Source organism: Gopherus evgoodei, chromosome 5, assembly GCF_007399415.2.
Source record: "Gopherus evgoodei ecotype Sinaloan lineage chromosome 5, rGopEvg1_v1.p, whole genome shotgun sequence".
In the NCBI taxonomy this organism is placed as follows: Eukaryota; Metazoa; Chordata; order Testudines; family Testudinidae; genus Gopherus; species Gopherus evgoodei.
The window spans coordinates 55,154,819-55,175,850 of NC_044326.1; the positions used below are offsets into that span (position 1 = coordinate 55,154,819).

At 39.5% G+C, this 21,032-nt stretch overlaps 1 protein-coding gene across 1 annotated transcript in view; it reads right to left on the reverse strand.

Annotated features, from left to right (window-relative positions):
* The window catches only part of DLC1 (DLC1 Rho GTPase activating protein), a 369,474-nt gene that overhangs the window by 337,911 nt on the left and 10,531 nt on the right, over nucleotides 1-21,032 (reverse strand). The window contains exon 2 of the mRNA XM_030564195.1: nucleotides 16,703-17,867. Within this exon, the coding sequence (XP_030420055.1) occupies nucleotides 16,703-17,758 (1,056 nt within the window). The 5' untranslated portion in view covers nucleotides 17,759-17,867. The remainder of the gene's footprint in view (nucleotides 1-16,702; nucleotides 17,868-21,032) is intronic.

Sequence of the window (21,032 nt, forward strand, 5' to 3'; positions counted from 1 at the left end):
AAAACACAAATTGAAAAAGTTGAATACTTTCCTAGAAAGCTGTTGACTGGGAGGGGTGTGTGTGTGTATAGAAATCAGTGATCTTAACATGCTCTCTTGGATTGCATTGATAGCAGCAAAAGAAAATCTTTTATCTCTCAGGAGAATGTGGATGACCTAGAAAAGAGCAGTTGACATTCCAATCTGAGGCTTGTTTTGCTATTCCTTAGGGCCTGGGGTGAGAGAGAGGCAGAAATATATATGTATTTGTTCTGAAGTTGATTAGAGTAGATTTCCCTGAAGCCATTATTATTCATAGTCCTGAGACTGACCTAAACCAGATTTTGAAAGGAAACCTGCAGTGAAGTGATAATTAAAATATACATATTTTAAAAAAATTAAATGTAGTGTTTGTAAAAGGTGCTAGATTACAAACCCTAGCAAATGTTTGTCCACAGAGTAGTAATCATGATGTAAAGGTGGAGTAATTTCTGCTTGCAGGATGAGGAACTGGCTTATGGTGCCTGTTACTGAGGTTCAGGAAGGTTTGGAAATGGAGGGAGGAGGTGACAAGGTGCTTACTGAAGAAAGAGAGAGAGAGAGAGACAGAGAGAGAGAATGGTGTAACGTCTAGAGTTGAAAATTCCTATCACAGGTGGTGTCTGTTCCATGGATCTTTCCAACCACTAGCCTTCTACCATCTACCTCACAGACTCTGGGCACTTTCCCTCTCCCCCCTCGCCCCCCATGACATTTGTAACCCTTCAGCCAGTCCCTGGCTATTGCAGCTCAAAGATAAAGTTAAAGCCCAAATGGTCCTCTGTTTACCCCTAGCACATCACTTTGCAGTTAATTTCTTGCAAAGTTGTGGTGCAGAAATGCATCTTGTGGAACTGTGGTGTGACGGTACAAGGATAGAAGCCTGTGACATGTTTTTGATGGTGAGATGCAATCAATTTGGCATTTCCTGAAGAAGATAAAAGAGTAAACAGTAACAATGCTCAGTAAAAGACATTAAAATAGATGTTCAGCTAGCTACCTATTCCCATCTTCTATATTTTTCAATTACATTGGATGGTACTGCAGAAAGTCATCCTTGAAGTAGCTGTAATTCATGCTAAAATTAACAGCATATTTCTCAAGCTCGTCATTCATAGTGCAAAGTACATCAACAGTTTGGATTTCTTCTTTAGTTATGCAGTACAGCCATGATTCATATAGAAGGGTTATAAATTCAAGCAAATCATCTTCTTTAAAAACAGTGATGGTAGTCAAGAGAAAATGTACTAGAAAAGCAGAACTACCCACTGCATAGATTTATGGATAAAAGCTTTTTTTGAAATGGCTATATATGAGAGGATATATTTTATGCCTAACCCACCCCCTACCATGTGGAAACCATTTTTGATCTGTAATCGTATAATAAATTGGGATATGTGTCTGAAAATGAAAGAATGCACACACTTTCATTTTATGTGGAAATATGATATGTTAATTTACATACTGTATTAGGAAGGCCCTACTTGAATTGTGGGATGATTGTCAAATAATTGCAGCTGAGTTGTGGACAAGACATGGCAAATCGCAGAAGAGTAATAATGGACCTTTATTAATTGCAGTAATTTGGAAAAGCCAGAGAAGACCTATTTGTTTAAGAAAAAATTGCTGGAACAATATAAACACTCAAATATTTTGTTATGCCTGCTAATTTTTTTGATAACCAAACATTTTGCTGCAACTATATTACATTCATTAATATGCAGGGCTGAAAACCTGAGCTCCAGCCACTAACAGCTCAGATAAATGGAGTCTGCTGTATTAATGGGGAAAAAGGTGTGTGTTGCAAACCTCAAAATGTATGCAAAATTGTGGCCTGTGCAAAGTAAGCTAATTAAAATTGCGCTATATTGTGGGATCTGCAATATCGTAAATTAAGTAGAGCCTTATGTATTAGTTATTTTAATTTTTTAGAAGGTGGATCTATCGTTGTATAGGGTGTGACAAACTTGATATGAATATCATAACAGTAATTGCACATTACTGGAGAAACTAACATCCAAATAATATCACAGGTCAGTTTTTCAATAATAGAAGCTAAGATACTGCTATATGATACCAAATTTCTCTTATCTCAATGATGAACATTGACTGCTATTCCCATACAGTTATGAAGTGGAACAAGGATTCAGTTTGTGTTTGCTACATATTTTACCCTATCACCCATACCTATGTACTCTCATATTTTCCAGCTTTTTCCCTTATAGGAATCTTGAATTAGTTCTCTTAGTTCAAATCCAACCTCTTCTAAAGTAATGGACAGTCCCTTGAGCGAGAAATAGTGTGGTTTAATTCCAGCTGGGGGAGGGGTGATATTCACTGCAATCTCTCTACAGTATGGATCCCTACAAAGGAATCTGAGAGAAGGGGGGAGGGGTGCACCCTGAGGGGGGTGGGGGGAAGAGGGGACATAGGTAGGCTCCCTTAAGCAATCTCCAGTTCTCTGGAACCAACGGGAAACCATCTCAGACTTTTGAGTGAAGTTCCCTCCATGGCATGATTTTTCTTTATGAGTGTGGGGTGGGGACAGGGGGATGATATTTCCTCTCCTGGTATCTCCTGTGAACTTGTCCAATACCTGGCCACTTGCATCATGTGCTAGGCTTAAGGCATAATTATCCTTATCTGGGAGGTAATCATGCCCGTAATAATTTGAGCTGGTGATGGCAAGCCATTGATTTTACTGCCATAGCACTCCATTATGTCGAGGCATGGCACTGCCAGAAATGTTATCTCTTGGATCACAGTTGACCTTTACTTTGACTCTGGAATGGTCTGATTCTGTCTGCGACTCAGCCCTCTGGCTAAGTCCCATTTAGTCCAGATCCTTTCCATTATGACAAATATAATTCAAAATGCAAAGCTGGCCCAGCACAGTAGATCCTTCTGTTACCTTTTTGGGCTATTCCTCAGTCCATTCTTTAGGCTCGGTCTCAATAGTCCTTACATCAGGCTTGTATGCTCCTTCACTGAGACTGGCCCACCCTCTGCTCTGGGTTCTGACCTAGTAATCCTATGTTGAGGAGCTAAATCTGTTCCCTTTGGACACACTGCTGTTTCCCTGGGCCACTTCCTATCTCTGAGCCTCTTGTGCTGCTTCCCCACAGTCTATGGTTAACACAGCCTCTCCTCTGGTTCCCAGACCTTTGGCTTCTCCTTTGGTCCTCTCAGCTCCTTCTTTCCCTGATGGAACATCAACCCCAATCTCTGTGCCCTTCCCCCTTTCCAGGGCCATAACAGGGATTAATTCCATTCCTGTGGCCTTCTTCAATCTGCCTTTGCAGACCCTTCCCCTTCCCTCCCTATATCATTTCTCCTGCATGCCCTTTTCTAACTGGGTTTCCTCCCTTTTTGTGTAGTCTTTCCTGACCCTTTCACAGCTGGGGTCACTAGTCAGAAATTAAGTTGTCATATCAGACCAGCTGAGAGATAGCTGATAGGTCACAGGCAAGGCATAGAGAGGGCCAGCTAGTAACAGTGACCTTGGTATGCAAACTTTGCAACAGTGCACCTACTATTCCCTTCACTGGTAGTTGTGTATGTGACCAATACGAAACGGTTCAGGGCCAAACTCTTTAAACAAGAACAAAGTTTCTGCAATATATAAAAGTACTGACATAGAAAACCCCTAGCTTTACCAGCTTTGGAACATCTGAGAGTCAAATAATCAACTGTTCCTAATGAAGAGGACATCAAACTCAAGCTCCAATCCAGCAACACTCATAAGCATATTCTTAACTTCAATAAACTCGCAGGGGTCCCCCCTGCAATTTTTCACATAGTATACACATCTGTGTCACTCTCACTTAGACTTAGCATGGCATTTATATATATTGTGTCTATGTCTGAGGTGGGAGAAAAGCCAGATTAACCAACTCTAGGCAAACCCTATCATGTCCATCCCCTCAGACCCTCTCCCTGCCCGCTACCCCACATGTACATTCATCGCAACTCCCTGTACTTGTAGCAGGCTTTGCTACTGTCACTGAGCAAGTCCTGTGAGCAGAACACAGAAGACATGGGCTGCTGGAAGTGGCTGGGTAGGGGGGTGGACAGGGGAGACCTGGTTCAGGAGCTGACACCATGGCAATGGTGAGGAGGAGTGCCATCGCAATGTCCCCTCACATTTGTCATTATGGCCCTCTGTCATGACAGGGTGGCGGCAGGGCCAAAATTGAGTGAGTGTGTTGTAACCTGGTGCATGGGCGCCATCATGACAGAGGACTGCAGGGCCAAATCTGAGTAGCCATTGAGGCAGCCACAGCTTTTCCTCATTGCTACTGCTGTTGGGCCAGTTCCTGCACCAGTACCTGAACCAGACCAGCAGGCGTTCAGGTTCCCATCCTCTCATGAGCCAGGCCTTAGGCACATGCCTAGGTTGTCTATGTCCTAATCCAGCCCTGGGTGGAAGTGCCCCAATTCTGATGACTTGGTACATTCCACTGTATGTTATGTGCATATGGCTATGAGTGCCACTATTACTTTGAGTGGATCCAACTCAAATTAAATCAGTGGGACTTCTCTAGGCAATTAACGTTAAGCACATGCATAACGACTTTGCTGAATTGGGGCCTCAGTCATTTTCACATGCAACTTAAATAAACAAATATTTTGACTTAGTATAGTCTTAAGAAATAAGACTGATAACTTAATTCACATAAACCCCAAACAGTCAAACCTTTAGTCATTATAGATTTGGACTGACCACTTTTAAATGTATTTAAATTTTCTTCCTATGGAATCTTTCCACACAGGAAAAAGTCTTTAGAATTATGTTAAAGAATAGCTCAATATATTGATCACTGGAAGTTCCTAGTCTCACTTCAGTGGATGCTGGTGTGTGACCTGCAAACTGTGTATAAATACAAATACATTTATTACCATTTTAGGCAGCTGAAACTTGAATGATGCATAACTTGATGTGCAACAGTCATTTTAGGCTCTTGCTTTGCAGTCTAGACAAAATTGGCAGCCTCTAAAATTTATAGCTCAATACTGTCACAAAAATGTGTCAAAGTAAAATTTGCATAAAGGTTATACTGTAATGGCCTGGCAATCATCCCATTAATGACTGCTTTCTGTTCAGAGCTTGTTTTAAATACTTTTCAGATTGTTTGGAATCCATCAGACTTCAATCCAAACACAACGGTTGTCTGTGGGAAAGCGTTAGCTTCCAAGTGGACAGAGATAATATTTATGATACATGTTTTATGTAAGCTACAAGGAAAAAATTACATGGCAATCTAATTATATTACAAGCTGGATCCCCTGCCCTATAAATTCTAGTAATTAAAGTGGTTACTGTGGAAAAATTACAGAAATTATTTTAGTTTAGTTTCAACTAATTTTGTAGTCAAGTTATTTTATACTTCTGTAACTTGCCTGCAATAATTGGCTGGATAAAATTTAGGAAGTAAGCAAACATTTTAATAATATTCAAAAAAGAATAAAATGTTTCATTTCATTTTTAAAAATATGTTATAATATTAAGTTTGCTTTACGTGTAGCTGTTGCCAGATTCTTACTGATGCCTTTAAAATTATAGCTGTTTAATGGTAATATGCAATGCAGCAAATTCTTTGTGGTGAAGCAACAATACACTTCAATAACAGTTGCACATCTGTGCTAGATACTGCAAAATATAGCTTTGAGACTACACGAGTAACAATTGCCGTCTCAGAGCTTATAACTTGGGATGTCTAATCAACTCTGAATATTGTAAAGGTTCCTGTGTATAACTCAGACTAATGTTATTGTCAGTTTTGGGCCAAAGAGGAAAAGAACCCATTCCTTAAGCTTTCCCAACAACTTAGAAAACTAAGTAGGAAAAATGAAAATTAATGATAGAGATAAAAAAACATAACAAAAAGTAATATCTGAATTGTACACAGTGAACAAATTCTTCCTTTTTTGGGCTTCCTCTTTTAAAAATAGATGTAGCAATTGTTAGCATTTAGATTTGCCATATTCTTAGCAAACATCACAAAAACTTGCCTCCAGTGCCAAACTCAAAACAGAAAAGATTTAATCTGAATGGTGTGAATATTACTTCTATGACCTCAATTTAAATATGCCTCTGCAAATGCCCATTCTTTTGATATGTGCACCTCTGGTGCCATGTGACTCTGCAGAATGAATAGAAATGAAAACCAACATTAATTGGTAAGTAATTTTTCTTTTACCAGGTATTTTTTGCCATTTCTGCAGAAGGGATCACTTTAGTACAAGATTAAAAATCATTACTAAGAACTGGATTCAGCAAGGTATCCCCATATTTAAGAACATGAGCAAACTCATTGAAGTCAAAGGGACTATGCATGCTTAAACTTAGACAGTTTGATACTTAATATTGCAGAACTGGTGTCACCCCATGACAACTCAGGATGCTCAATATTTTGTAGTACTTTTTTTTAAAGAACAGTCTCTCTTGCAACCCTCAGATACTGCAAATGTGACTGGCTGGCAAGTACACTATTTTTCCCTTTGTTGGAATGTTTCATCATAATATTAGCATTATGAGTGTTTTCTTAAAACTTTAAAGTTTTTTTTTTGGAGGTAAGCATGAATTGTGAGAAGTGTATACATCTAATGTGAACATCTAATGTTCCAAGGAGATCCATTGAAATACACTAGGTCTGCAGATATCAAATTCCCCTAGCTGACACATACAGTCCAACAATTCCAGTCTGAGTCTCAGAAAAGGATAAATTCAGTTCCCTTTAGCCAAATAAGGACACAGTTATCACTCATGTTCCAATTCCCAGCTCAAGAGTTTCATAGTCCTCCTATGCATACTCTCATATGCTCTCTTGTAGGAGCATAGCGTCAGTGAAAGAGCATTTGCGGTTTCTTCCTACCCTTCATTTATCTTCACTGTGCTTAAATTTACACTGCACCATTAACAAGTTATCATTTGCCATTATTTTATTTGCATTGTGATACTTCAATCAGGGCCCTATTGTGCTGAACACCATACAAAAACATAAGATAGTTCCTAGACCAAAGACCTGATAGTCAGGCTAAATAGACAAATGGTTTGAGAGAGGAAGTGCTAATATCCCCATTTTAGAAATGGGGAATTGAGGTACAACGAACACAGCAGACCTGGGAATTGAACTTTGATCTCCAAAGTCTCAATCTAATACTTTCCACTACAATAAAATGTGGTCTCTCTGTCTACAAGTGCTAGTAGATAATACGCTATTATCACACTACATTTAAAATAGAAAATACACTTGATATGTCAGATAGCACTGCCTGGCAATACCTGGAATATATGTTTACTTCCTAATGGTGATCACTGTAAGTGGTCACTGAAAGAAATGTGAATATTAGAGGTAACGTAAATATTAGAGCAGGTCAGAGAAACTTGGACTGAATAGTTTTCCACTGGAAAACACAGTTCAGTTGAGATCAAAATCCTTTATGAAATCTTGCCAGTTTGACTGAAGTTTTGTTTGGGAGAAAAGAAAAAAGTTCCAACAATGTTAAAACATCCTATTTTAATAACTTTGAAACCAAATGTTCCTTTTCTTCCTTTTGAAACTACTTTTAGTTTCAAAAAATTAAAAATGTTGTGTTATAAAAAATAGTCAACATCAAAATAAATTAATCCAAAACTAATTTTTTGTTCGGAAATTCTTTTTTGTGTAGAATTTTGAAATTTTGGGTTTAGTAGCAAATTAGAAAAAAATCCAAATTTTGACATCTAGAAATGCTCCACAAAACAGAATTTCTATTCTCTGGTCAGCTCCAGTGAATACCAATGTGTATATTAGGTAGTATCCTGGCTGTGGGACTCAGACAGTTTGGTAGGTTTACTGCCAGACATGAGCACTGAGCATGTGAGACCATTCTGGGAAACTGTTACATCATTAAGAGTGAATTGCAAATATTGAAAGAAAGAGGCACAGTAAATAATAAAGAACTATTCATCCACTGAAATTTGATTCCATAACCCATTCATCCAATAATTTCATATACCCAACAACTTTGATAAAAGTGACATCTGATCCCAAATGATTTGGTAACAGAAATGGAGAAGAATTAATCAAATAAATTGTTCACTGCATACAGTTTGCTTGAGTCTAGTTAAAAAGAAGCAGACTCTTCCTCCAAAGCAGTATTCTAGGCTATAACTATACTTAAAAAGGAACACTGTTGAAATGACAAGCATTTCAGGTAGACCTGAGACCCGAAGAAGAGTTCTGTGTAGCTCAAAAGCTTGTCTTTTTCACCAACAGAATTTGGTCCAATAAAAGATATTACCTCACATACCTTATCTCTCAAACATTTTAGGGTATTCAGGTGCAACACATTAGTTACTCTTCCTAGAGTCAATAGTTATTAAGCTGGTATTTCATTTAATTGAGCACAGCAAATTAACCAGTATTTCCTCTCACGCTCTCTAATCTTGTCAAGCATAGAAATTTAGCACAAATAATAGCCTATATAGTGAGACAGAAGCTTCACATTAGAAATGACTTAAGCAAGCCTCAAAAGGTTCAGAGTTCATGTTCAAGTTGGATAAACAATCAAGAGTTCAAACACTGATCCAAAATTTATTTGACCTATCTGAACCTGGTCTAAAAGTCTCAGAAGAAAACCTATTCTTAGATGATTTCCAAATGATCCTGCTTTGGGATAGTCCAGAAATATCATGAGAATAGCTGTCCTCATGGTAACGAAGCAATTGTAGATTGTGGCTGTATAGAGTTTATGAAATTTTAAAACAATGAAATAGTTACGTGTTTCAGAACCTTCTGGAAGCACTGGTTTGAGATGCCAGGGCACTGTTTTTTCAGTGCAGTGGTGTTTTTTGTATTTTCTTTTCAACAGTTTACTCATCCCTTCTTCATATCTTCACAACCCAGTTTATAGAGCATTATGAGAAGTATTCTGAGGGATGCATGATTATAAATCCCAGATTTTCAGATAATGGCTTGTAGTTACAAGTGCAAATACATGCACATGTACATATAACATTACCACAACTGAGGATACAGCCTCAGCAAGTGTATGTGCAATTGACTATTTTGATGTGTAACAGTTCATTTGAGTGTATATTTGGCATTAAACTAAATTTTACCATGGCAGCCCAGATTTACCCCAGGGTGTATACTATCTTGTGTGCTGGATTTCCTCTTGGACTTTTGTACAATCAGAATACGTGTGTGTGTATGTGTGTGTGTGGGAAAGAAAGAGAATGAATGCACGCGCATGCATGCTATCTTCTAGGCCAGACGTGGGAAAATTATGGCCTGTGGCCACATCCAGCCCACAGGACTATCCTGCGCAGCCCCTGAGCTCCCGGCCAGGGAGCCTAGTCCCTGGCCACTCCCCCACTGTACCTCCTCCCCTGCAGCCACGCCACCTCACGGGCTGTGCTCTGGCCTGCCACTCCCACTGGGCCACACAGCTGGCTCTGGCCGGGTGTCGTGGCTGTGAGCTCCTGCTGCTGGTAAGGGGCAAGAGCCAGGCTGGGTAAGACAGCGGGGGGTCCTGAGGGGCAGTCAGGGAGAAGGGGGAAGTTGGATGGGGCAGAGATTCTGGGGGGATGGTCAGGTGATGGGGAACAGGAAGTGAGAGTCCGGGGGCTTGCTGAGGGGCAGGGATGTGGATAGGGGTCAGGAGGGCAGTCAGGGGATAGGGAGCAGGGGGGGTTAGATAGGGGGCAGGGGTACCTGGAGGGAGTGGTTAGGGGAAAAGGAGCAGTAGGGGTTGGATTGGTTGGGGATTCTGAGGTGGGCAGTCAGGGGGTGGGAAGTGAGAGTGGGGGGATAAGGGGTGGGGCCAGGCTGTTTGGGGAGGCACAGTCTTCCCTACCTGGCCCTCCATACAGTTGTGCAACCCCACTGTGGCCCTCGGGCCAAAAAGTTTGATGATCTCTGCCCTAGGCTTTTCCCCCCTTCTCTTTTCCTGTTCCCAGTATTTTCTTTTGCTATCAGATCTATGAACAATCCTTCATGCAGCCAACTTCATTAATCTCTAATAAATAGGATTTCTCTTTTACATTGACATTGCTGCCTAGTGCCTCTTGCCTTTTTTACTTACAATCTACTATGAGCTAGGGTGACCAGATGTCCTGTTTTTATAGGGACAGTCCCGGTTTGGGGACTTTTTCTTATATAGGGGCCTATTACCCCCCACCTCCTGTCCCGTTTTTTCACAGTTGCTGTCTGGTCACCCTACTATGAGCTCCTAGCTTCTTGGACACTTATGGATTTTAATACTCCTTCTTTATGCTCTGTTTGTTGGATCTCAATTATCTGTTACTTTATAAAAACATAGTATCATTACATTTCTCTGCTCTGTGAACCCACTCCTTACTCTCATACAAAGACTTTTGTCTAGCACATAATCTTTCCTCTTTGACTCTCATTCTGAGTCAGTTTCCCTCTTAGTTAAAATCCCCCTAAAAATAGAAGATATAAAATGGTTTCTTCTCTTACTAGGGTTCTGAATGGATTAGCCAGTAATGCACTATGAAAGGGTAAATTAGAATACATAGATGGCTCTGGCTAAAGTCACCCATATATATTGTATCCTCTAGATTCAAAGTTGGTCCCATCATTTTTGTCTTGCTCTTCATCAAGCCAAGATCTGTTCTGTAAGAGAAGCTTACTGCAGTTTCTTCTTTGTTTTCATCTTCATGTCTCTCATCCATAATGTTTTGTATTTAGGCTTTCCATTATCCAGTTTCTTTCTTTCAATAATTTAGGGTAATTTAGGGTAAAAGTTTGAAAAGTACCTAAGTAATTTAAGAGTCTAAGTCTCATTTTCAAAAGTGACTTAGGCACTCAGGCCAAAATTTAAAAAATAAAAAATAAAAAATAAAAAAAAAGGGTATTTAGGCATTGTTCCCCTTAGCACTGCAAAGCTTAAATGTCTCAGACAGCTAACTCCCATTTTCAAAAGTGAGTTAGGGCATGTATGATTTTGAAAATCCTACTGAGTGCCTGCCTGCATCCTTAGGTGCCTTTAAAAATCTGGGTCTCATGAGCCTAAGTCCCAGTTACTTTCTATGAGACAGACTTCTGATATCTAAGTCATTTTTTAAAAATGGGACTTAGGCACTCCTGAATGTTTTACCTGTGGTAAATACTTTTTAAATATAGGGTCAGGCTTTCAAACCAAGACATAACATGTGTGCCTACAAAATTGCAAGCACACCTGAAATGCCCTGAACTTGCTTATGCAAAGCTGCATTTATGCCCAAATCAGGTTATTGAACACCAATCTAAATTTATATTTGTTATTTTGGAAAAGTCCTTTGAAAATGAAATATGCTATTTAAATGCTCTGCTAAGTACCAGTTTGTTGGCATCATTACCCCATTTTCATATGCACATGGGGAAAGCGCAGGGATGTGTGGTGATTGGATGCATATGCACTCGTTTGTGGTCCCTGCTATTGAAAATGTATTCCATAATTCTAGGCCTCCACCTTTTGTGCTTTTTCTGTCTCTTAGATCAATAATACATATGCCAATCTGTGCTGTAGCTATAGTTGTATTCCTGGGGTGAGATTTTCAAAGGGATATAAACATTTTTGATTATGATCGGCATAAAGGTAGAATAAAAAAATTCTTATTCTATTCTGCATCACACTACTTTTTAAAAGCTTTTTCCATTTGTTAAAATGCCAAACCCTTGGAGCCAGCCTTATTTTGAAACACTTAATTGAAGAGGAAATGCTACAAAACTGGAGCTGTTGCTATGACAACAAATAGCCAGTACCTGCTTCTGGTATGCCATTGCTAGGAAGATAATAATACTAATTTACACAAATACGTTGTGGTCTCCCATGAAGAATAAATGTTTCCACACTTTATAGATTTTGTGATGACAATCACATTTTTTTCTCTTGAGACAAAAACCTAGATCCTTTTTTAACTCCATAGTCCAGTTCTGAACAGTCAATTGTAATAAGATCCCCTACTTATGCTCCATTATTGGTCTAATATAGTGGTAATTTGAAGGGCACCTCATTTGTCAGCCTAAGGCAAAAGTCTCTGGAGACTGCAATTCTACACCCCAATCTGAGATGTGTGTATGCAGGCAAATTTCATTGCTGGTGGTGTACGTTTTAGGGAGAGACTGAAGAAAAAAAATATACAAGACAAAACTGTTCAGTTTAGTCATCTCTTAAACCACCCATAACTTTCTACAGCTCCCGGTATGATCCATTCCATAGACCTGTCTCAGATCTGTCTCTGTTTATAGCAGGTATTGTACAGCCTGAGAAGACATGGATTTTACAGCATGGCTATGGTCAAGAGTTCCATAACTGCTCAGGCGATATTCCTTGTTATTCAAAATCTCGTTAACCCACTGTCAATTTACCAAATGTCACATATTTCCCATGAGGCCTAATTGAATTTCTGAGCTTGCCGAGCTCTTACGTTCGACATAAAAGTAGCTTAAGTCTTGCAGTGCTACACAAGAGATTATGCAACTGTAACCTGAACTGAAGTTACTGCCCTTCCAACCTTGTAAGTTCCGGAGGGAAGTATCAGAGCTGAAAATACTGGCCAAAGCAGGTCTTGAAGCATGTCCCCAGGGTCCTCCAACACTGAGAGAACACCTCAAAGTGCAGCCTGACATTGAACTGAATAACCCAAAGGTTTGGGCATCTCCTCAGGTATTTGGATAAGTAGGATGTACTATGTTCTCAAACCTCTATAAAAATGAGTTCAAACAATGATCATGTTTTTCTTTACCCTGTGCAGACATACAGTGGGACTAGTTAGTCTCACAATGCACATTCAATCATTTATTCTTTTGATATGCCATGCTGCTAGTAAACATCAGCCCTGGATGCACCTACATAATAAGCCACACACTCAACACAACACACAATAAAACTACTCAGATATCATACTAATCAGCTGCCATGCAACTTAAACATTGTATAACTACTGCCATAACAATAAAGGCACCTGCTATTGCTCTGCAAACCTCCATCAGAAAACAGGCTAAAAATATGAGCTCTGATGAGTCAAGGGAAAAGGCAATTTCCAGAGTCATGAAGAATGCCACAATGGCAGCTCCTTTCCATTTATAGCATGGGGGGTCCAGTTCAAGCATCTTCAATGAGTGAAACTGTGAAAATACACGTCTGTCATAGTCAAAGCAAATTATTAAGATGGAAGTTAGTGCTGGTGAGATGTACCTGATTGGCAGCCTTGGAGGATGAGACCCAATATTTATTTACAGAGTAGATATAGCACAGGCAACAGCAGAACAAGATTCCCCACTTCATCACCCTAGGGTGTTTCCGCCTGGACAAGCAGAGAGTATCTCTGAAAGAGAGAGGGTAGTTCACTTGCTATGCCCATACATTCTTTGGCCTCTCACTTGAGAGTGCAATATCTTATGTCAGCAAGGGCAAGATTTCTAAGAACATAAGAACGGCCGTAATGGGTCAGACCAAAGGTCCATCTATCCCAGTATCTGTCTACCGACAGTGGCCAATGCCAGGTGCCCCAGAGGGAGTGAACCTAACAGGAAATGATCAAGAAAACTCTCTCCTGCCATCCATCTCCACCCTCTGACAAACAGAGGCTAGGGACACCGTTCCTTACCCATCCTGGCTAATAGCCATTTATGGACTTAACCACCATGAATTTATCCAGTTCTCTTTTAAATGCTGTTATAGTCTAAACTTATTAAGATATCCAAAGAAGCAGATAGGGGCCTAGTGGAATTTTTGAAAGTGCCTAGGTGCCTAAATACCTTTAAAAATCTGGCCCTAAGTGCCTATTTTGTTATTAGTGATGTGGACACTTATTGGGCACTGGACTGAGACCATCACATTTATTTCATATTGGACAGCAAACATCCACAGCTAGTGGTGTGTGTTAGTCCTTAACTGCAGTATTTAGGCTAGGTTGACCTGCTGACCTTGAGAGAAAAGGCCCTATATCCCATTACAAATCCTTTAAGTCTCCCAGCCACTGCAAAGCAAACACTTGACTTTTATGGCTGGATTCAGTTTCAAGTCTGTTTTCTTTCCAGTGTTTTGTTCTAGTTATAAAAGTAGTTTTCAGTGTCAGCTTAGAAACATGGCACATTTTTATTAGCAATTGTTGTCCCTAGAGATGGGCAATATCATCCTTGTAAAATATTATACGATTAGATTTAAATGATAAAACCATCAAGGCAGGAACACTATTAGCAAAGGGACCTGCACATCTAGAGAGAGTGAGAATATTCATACTAGGAAGCAGCAGCAGATCAGACCTCTTCCCTTTGACCAAACCTGTTCAAGGGCAGGTTAAAAAAAAGTCGCTTGAAGCAGGCTTCCATTGGCTCTCCCCGCAAAAACCTAATAAGTAATAATAATAACAACAACAACAACAACAACCTCCAAGCTCCCTCGCTCTTTGGAACACAACCTCTTTTCAGTTTCCTCATGCATATGACTTCTGGTTCCTTCCTTCCATGGGGCTGCCACTTCCCCAGAGACATTTTCCATTCTCCTCTAGTTTGCTTGCTTGCCTTCCCACAATTTCTCAATAGCCACCGTACTCCACTGCAGTATTACTGGGATTTTTAAAGATTCTTGCTTTTTAAAATGCCTATTGTAGCAACCACAAACCACAAGTATTCTCAAGCTGCATACTGCATTTAAAAGGTATTCAGCATACTCCTATTGCACATAGACTAGTATATGTGCATATATGTCAGGTGGAAGCATCTTAATCAGATCACATTGCATTGAAATCCCATTGTGGGCATTGCTAATCACATATTATATTATCTTAAAATAATGATATGGTCTTAAACAATATGAATATATACATATGCTGCAAAACTAATCTGTTTAGCTGAATAAATTATATACACACCATAATTAGCAACTGCATTTGGGAAAAAAATGATTATTCAAAGTCTATGGAAATCAGTTCTTGACTGTGTGGCTTATCTGCCAACCGACAGCTATTACCACTTGAATGACGCATATCCCAGAAGTAATATACTGAACGCAGAATTGTTGAGAATTGCACTAGCCAATGCTAATGAATCAGTGCAGTGATATCACCCATGGAAAAAAAAAAGGCAGCATTTCCAAGTGTGATATACAAACACTCACATATGTAGATGCTTAAATGTGATATTGTAAGGATTTCAGGGGTAACTATGGCGGGTCAGAGAGAAATAAAATGGAAAGAGTGAACTAACAGAGGTAAGTCACAAATTCTGTGACTTTAAATCAATATAATGGTCATGACAAAGTTATGAAGTACAGCATTTGACTCTAAAGCAAGACTGGATATGAGAGTTTCTAGAGCCTTTTGTAAAAGCTACATATAGCTTCCAACCATAACAAAATCTTACTGAGTGTTAATGTTACCAAACAGTGTACACAAGGGAGTGATAGCCGAAACTCAGAGTGCTGGTTCATGTTTCAGAGGTTGTGATTTAGTGAAACAACCACTGAGACACTGAAGATTGTGTCTGATGGTAAAACCACAATTTTATAGAAACCAGATTTCTGAAAAAAAGACAAGAGGAGCATGGCATTATTGTTCATTGCAGATGTTAGCAGATAGATAGGCAGAGAGAAGAACCACCAATATGACATAGGTATTGGATAGAGAGAATAAGGGCTTGTTTACACTGTACATTAGTCTGCACTTGGAGGGTGTCATGTGCTACTTGTACTGTGTGGACCCTGTTGGCACTCACTAAAAGTTATGTAATGTGCATTAATGTGGTATGTTTTGAAACAGGAGTAAATTATCACACACTAGGGAACTGATAGTGAACCCCATCAAGACCCACACCAGCCAGCTAATGTGCAGCAGGCTAGAGTGCATTGGAATTCACACCCTTGTACTAATACACTGCATAGACAAGCCCTAAGCAGCACAGCCAGCAGAAACAGACTTAGGGACCAATCCTGGAGTCCCATGATCACCAAAACCCTCCTATGGAAGTCAATGGGAGTTTTGCTCCTGCTGGGGTTGTGCGATCTGGCCCTTAGAGTTTTGGAATTATTCTCTTTTCCCCTGTCTGAAAAGCCAGTGAAATTCTCTTGTTGCTCTCAGTCTGAAAACGTCAAGAGCTTCTGCTATCTTCATACCAGCAACATTTTTTGTGAGAACTTGCTCATGGGGCTTTGCTGGAACTCAAATAGCTGCTCCCTGTACTTCACAGCACCACTAATATAGACATTTTAGAATTTCTTTTACAAGTTTGTAACATTTTCCTCCCCATCCCTTTTAAACAAAGGTCCTATATAGCTGCAGACATCACTTGTATCTAAAGACCACCTCTGATATTTGGTACTAGCCAAGAAAAAAACCCCAAACAATAAACAAATACCACAACAAAAAAGGAAACCCCAGGACGGAGCTTTTTAATTTGACCATGATAAAAATAAAAGAATAGAATAAAAAGTTGTGATCAAAGGCATTAGTGTATATATATAAACAAATATAAGAAACATACCGAATTCACAAGACAGTAATTTTCAGATTTAAAAATGAGTTTACATCCCTGTGGCATGTTTCCAAATTGTTTCGCAGATGCAACACCTGGCATCTACACAACATTCTGAGTGATATTTATCTTATTGCTTCAATAAATCAGCCATGAGATTACATAAGAAAAAGTTGACAAAAACTGAAACCAAACCCCGTAATTTGTGTATATCCTACCTTTCTTTTGCGCAGTTTCACTTGATTGTCTGTAGATTCATGGGTGGACAGATTATCCTTCAAATGTAAACATTGCATGCCTTCCACTGGACTAATACTTGTAAGGCTTTTTTTTTCAGGAACCACTTGAGGTTCTGTGTAACCACTTTCATCCAGTCCATTTTCCATGGACATTATATGGGAACTGAGAGGAGATTGCTTAAGGTAGTTGCTAGAGTCTGCTTTTGAGAATGGTTGTCTACCACTGCCAGTATACAGACCAGGAAAAAACTCGCTCTGGACCACATTATAGTCAGCCTTTTCATGCCCATCTTTAGGAGCATCACATTTCCTACGCTGTTGTGCAATTACAGCAGTATGAAGCAGCTGTTTCTCAGGCATAATTTCCTTCACATTCAGAGAACTGGAGAGATTTTCTCGTGGGGCATCTATTACTTCATTTAAGCCTTTATAATTACAAAGCTCCAGGCTTTTCCCAATACTGCCACAAATGTCCTCTTCTTCCTTCTCTTCTTTGGGGACTATGTCATAGTCAGGTTCATCAATATCTCCTATTGTTTCAGAAATGTTAGATTCCCTGTTTGCTTTAATCCTTGTTATCATATTTGTTAAGGAGCCTGCTCTTCCTAAACTCTGCTCTTCATCTGTTAGTTTCCTTCCAATAGTGAACTGGTGGTTAACCTTATCCAAACAGAGATTTGAAACGTCATCGTCATCACCATCAGAAATATGGACCAAAGTTTCTGTGCTGGCCTCCAAAGAAAGAAAATGCTCCTCATTCTCATGGTTATCATTTTCATCCACCTCTTTTGAAATGTTGCTAAGCATCTTTGCAGGGAAGCCAATCAGTTCTCCATCATGACAGCAGTCTGGTAAAGAAGCACATTTTTCTTTCCTGTCCACATTCAAAACTTCATCTTTTTCCATACTTGCTTGAAAGTTATCAGCTACAAATCCATGATGACATGCTGTATTATACTCAACAGAATTAAAAGGCAAGCCCATCCACTGGGTCACATGTTCTTCCCAGCTTCTCTTTCTGATTGCTAGAGACATGTCATAACAGTTCAGCAACAGGCTGCGAGATACATTCTATACAGGACCAGAGGAGATGTCATGACTGCAGTGAATTCCAGAGAGAGAGAGAGTTTCATCATTTTAACATCTGTAAGAAATGAGAGAGATTGGGTTATTGATTCAACTCTAAGAAAGACAAGAGTAGGAACAGTTGAAACAAAAATGTAAAAGCAAAGATAAGAGTGTGGAATTGGAAGGGAGAAATGTAAAAGGATGTTTTGTGAAATAGCTTTAATAGTTATCATACAAACTTGATAGCAGCTATGATTTAGCATGGCTTACTTTCTGATTACTCTCCAATATCAAGCAAACAGAAATGGTATAAACAAACTAATGGACAGACAACTGGCTTCATGGGCCAGATTTTGACAATGAGTTTCTTTTCACTATTTCCGTCATAAGATATCCATTTCCATGGCTATAAAATGTATTAAATCTTGTGACTCCTAGAACACAAAGTAAGTTTGCATTTCTTCTTCATGAAAAGAAACCCATTTAGTGCAGACCTCCGGTTACTGTCTGAAGTCTTGGATCTGAAGTTGATGATTATTCAGAATTTCACAAATGTTATAAACCTCTCTTTATTGTGCTGCTAAATTTCAGCCCAATCCTGCAGCCATTTACTTGCTGTTATTTTTATTAATATGAGCAGTTTAATTGGTTCCAATGAGACTAGTTACAGAGTAAGTATTACATCCAGAAGAGTTTTCAGGATTGGGCCTTTAAAGGGGCTAAAACCTCAACAATCAGGTAAAAATAATGTAACTTTCTGGCATATTTCTCACTTCAAGTAGCTCTAGAATTTGAAGGAAAACGTGGTTTATTAATGGCCATACACCCAGATCAAGCCATAGTCTGTCATTGTCATTTACATGAATGAACCCTTGAGTCTCACAACTTCAACTGGTCTCTGTGCAGGGAGAGAGATCAGCTGTGTGCATCATACTGAAAGATCAGGGCCTTAGTCATTAGAGCATTCTGCTATTCTAATGAGCATTTGCTTAAATTTTAACTGACATCTTTTACAAATCCCCTAAAGCTCTATTAGTTGGATTGTGTCCCTTACCCATGTTGGTGAGTACTTACTCACTTAAGTGTCCCCACTGAGATCAGTAAGATTACTCTCATGAGTGAGCATTGGCCAGTGCAAGTAAGGGTTCCCCAGTTGGTCTTTGTATCTGATAGTTTAGATGGCAACATAGTACATTCATCTATTCGCTTTGACATTTAAACATATGAACCATTGAGCAAAGGAAATACGTTACAGCTATTTAAATTATGCATATAATATAAGACAGAGCAACGAGTTCTTTATCAAATAATGAAACAAAATGACTGGGCTGTAAAACATTTCAGGTTCAAGGAGCAGACACTTCTACTTTTCACTCCCTACATAAGAACTGTCAGCACTTAGCACGAATCTGCTTATTGATTTCACCAATAAAGAAGATTAACTACTGAGTTTGTTCTGGGTCATTTCAGTCCACTACAGCAAGCTCTGATTGCCCTCAAGGCTGTCCTGACAAATCACATGCCTGAAGGTATAAAAGTAGGCTGTTTGAAAGAAGTGCAGAATTATGACTGTGCAGATGAGTCTCTGTAAATTATGCCCTGATAAAGTGACTTTTAGAATGGATTTGTACACATCCTGAGATCTTCAACTTCTTTTTAGGATGGCATGTTTTCCAACTTTGTGGAAGTTTGTACTTAAAAGGAAAATATAGTCATAGGGTAACAGAAATCCGGCACAAGTCAATAGCATGTGGGAGGTGGAGGAAGATGGAAAGAACATATAGCCAGGCAAGTCGCTCTCATCCCCTAAAAAATGCACAACCCCAAAACTATTTTCACAGGCAAAATTTGGTAGTAAGAGGATGATTCTGCTTTGAGAGTCTCTTTTCCTCCTTGTGAAGCACTTTTCCTGTGAGCATCCCAATATATTTTAGAAAAAAAAATAGTGCTACAACATCTGTTTTATGTTCATCAATGCAGGTGGGTAAATTGAAGGTCCAAAAAGGTTATGCTGTTTTCCCGTGGTCACACAGGGAGTTTGTAGTATAATCAAGAAGAGAATTCAGGAGTCCTGAGTGTATAGCACCAGGCTACACAATTTTCAGAGGACATTTATACATGTCCTCCTAGGCATTTGTTTGGTTGGCAGTCTGAAAAATGCCAGCATTCTAAGGGTTAATGGGTGTGTGTTACGCCCATTGCTGTTAAATGGAATTACATGTGTGCAGTGAGGACAGAACAGATCCCTTACTGTTTTTCATTTTTGGATGTGGCGGGTTATATTTCATGGGGGATGAAAAACAAATAAATCTCACTTTAGGAACCCTTCTGTTTTACTTGTGCTATCACAGTTGCATTGGCTGTCTAATGGATAGCAGACAAAATGATTAAATAAGAGAATATCTAATGTTTTGCTTGAAATTCAAGACAAATAAATATATGGCAAGGGTACTTTCATTGTTTCCTAAAATAACGTGAAGTGTGAAGATTTACCAGACACACACAAATCTAGCCAGAGGACTAAGCTTACTAGTTAGGGAGGCCCTTCCATGCCCTCCTCACAGAGCAGTGACCTGCAGATCAATGGAAGCCCAGTTGCCCCATCTTCTACCAGAATAGCTCTATGGAGCCTGCTAGGAATTCCTTCTCTCTCTAATCCCCTCCGTACTGTATGGGGAGGAGTTATTCTACTCTTGTTTCCTACCCTTATCTTCAGAGAGCTCCCCTCCACCCTCGTCTACCTCCTCCCTCACTGGTACTTTCCAAAGACTGCATCCCCAACATTTGTGAGGAAGACAACATGATCCCAGCATCCCATTTCCTGTCTGGGCAGTATATGGGACAGGAACCAACAAGCTGTGGCCAGGCCAGGATCTTTCATTCTCCCTCCGTGCTTCCAGAATCAAACACATCAAAGGAGAGTTTTAGATAGACAGAGCAATACAAGTCAAAGAGTGATTCCCCCACCATCTCAACAATGGAATTCACTTATGTCTTGCTCAGGCTACAGATGGGATACATTGTATTCTACAATACACCAATAAAAGAGTCATACTAGACATGCACACATGTAGGAGATCAACCAAAAATATGTATTTTGGTAGTTTTGTTTCACCTTCATTTGTATGTTGCTCCCAGCAAACATCATTTAAGAAAGTGAACGGGGCTGGTATTAAGACAGAAGCTTGCTTACAAACAGTTCAACTTAAAACTTAGCTCCCTGCTCAGCTCATTACATTTC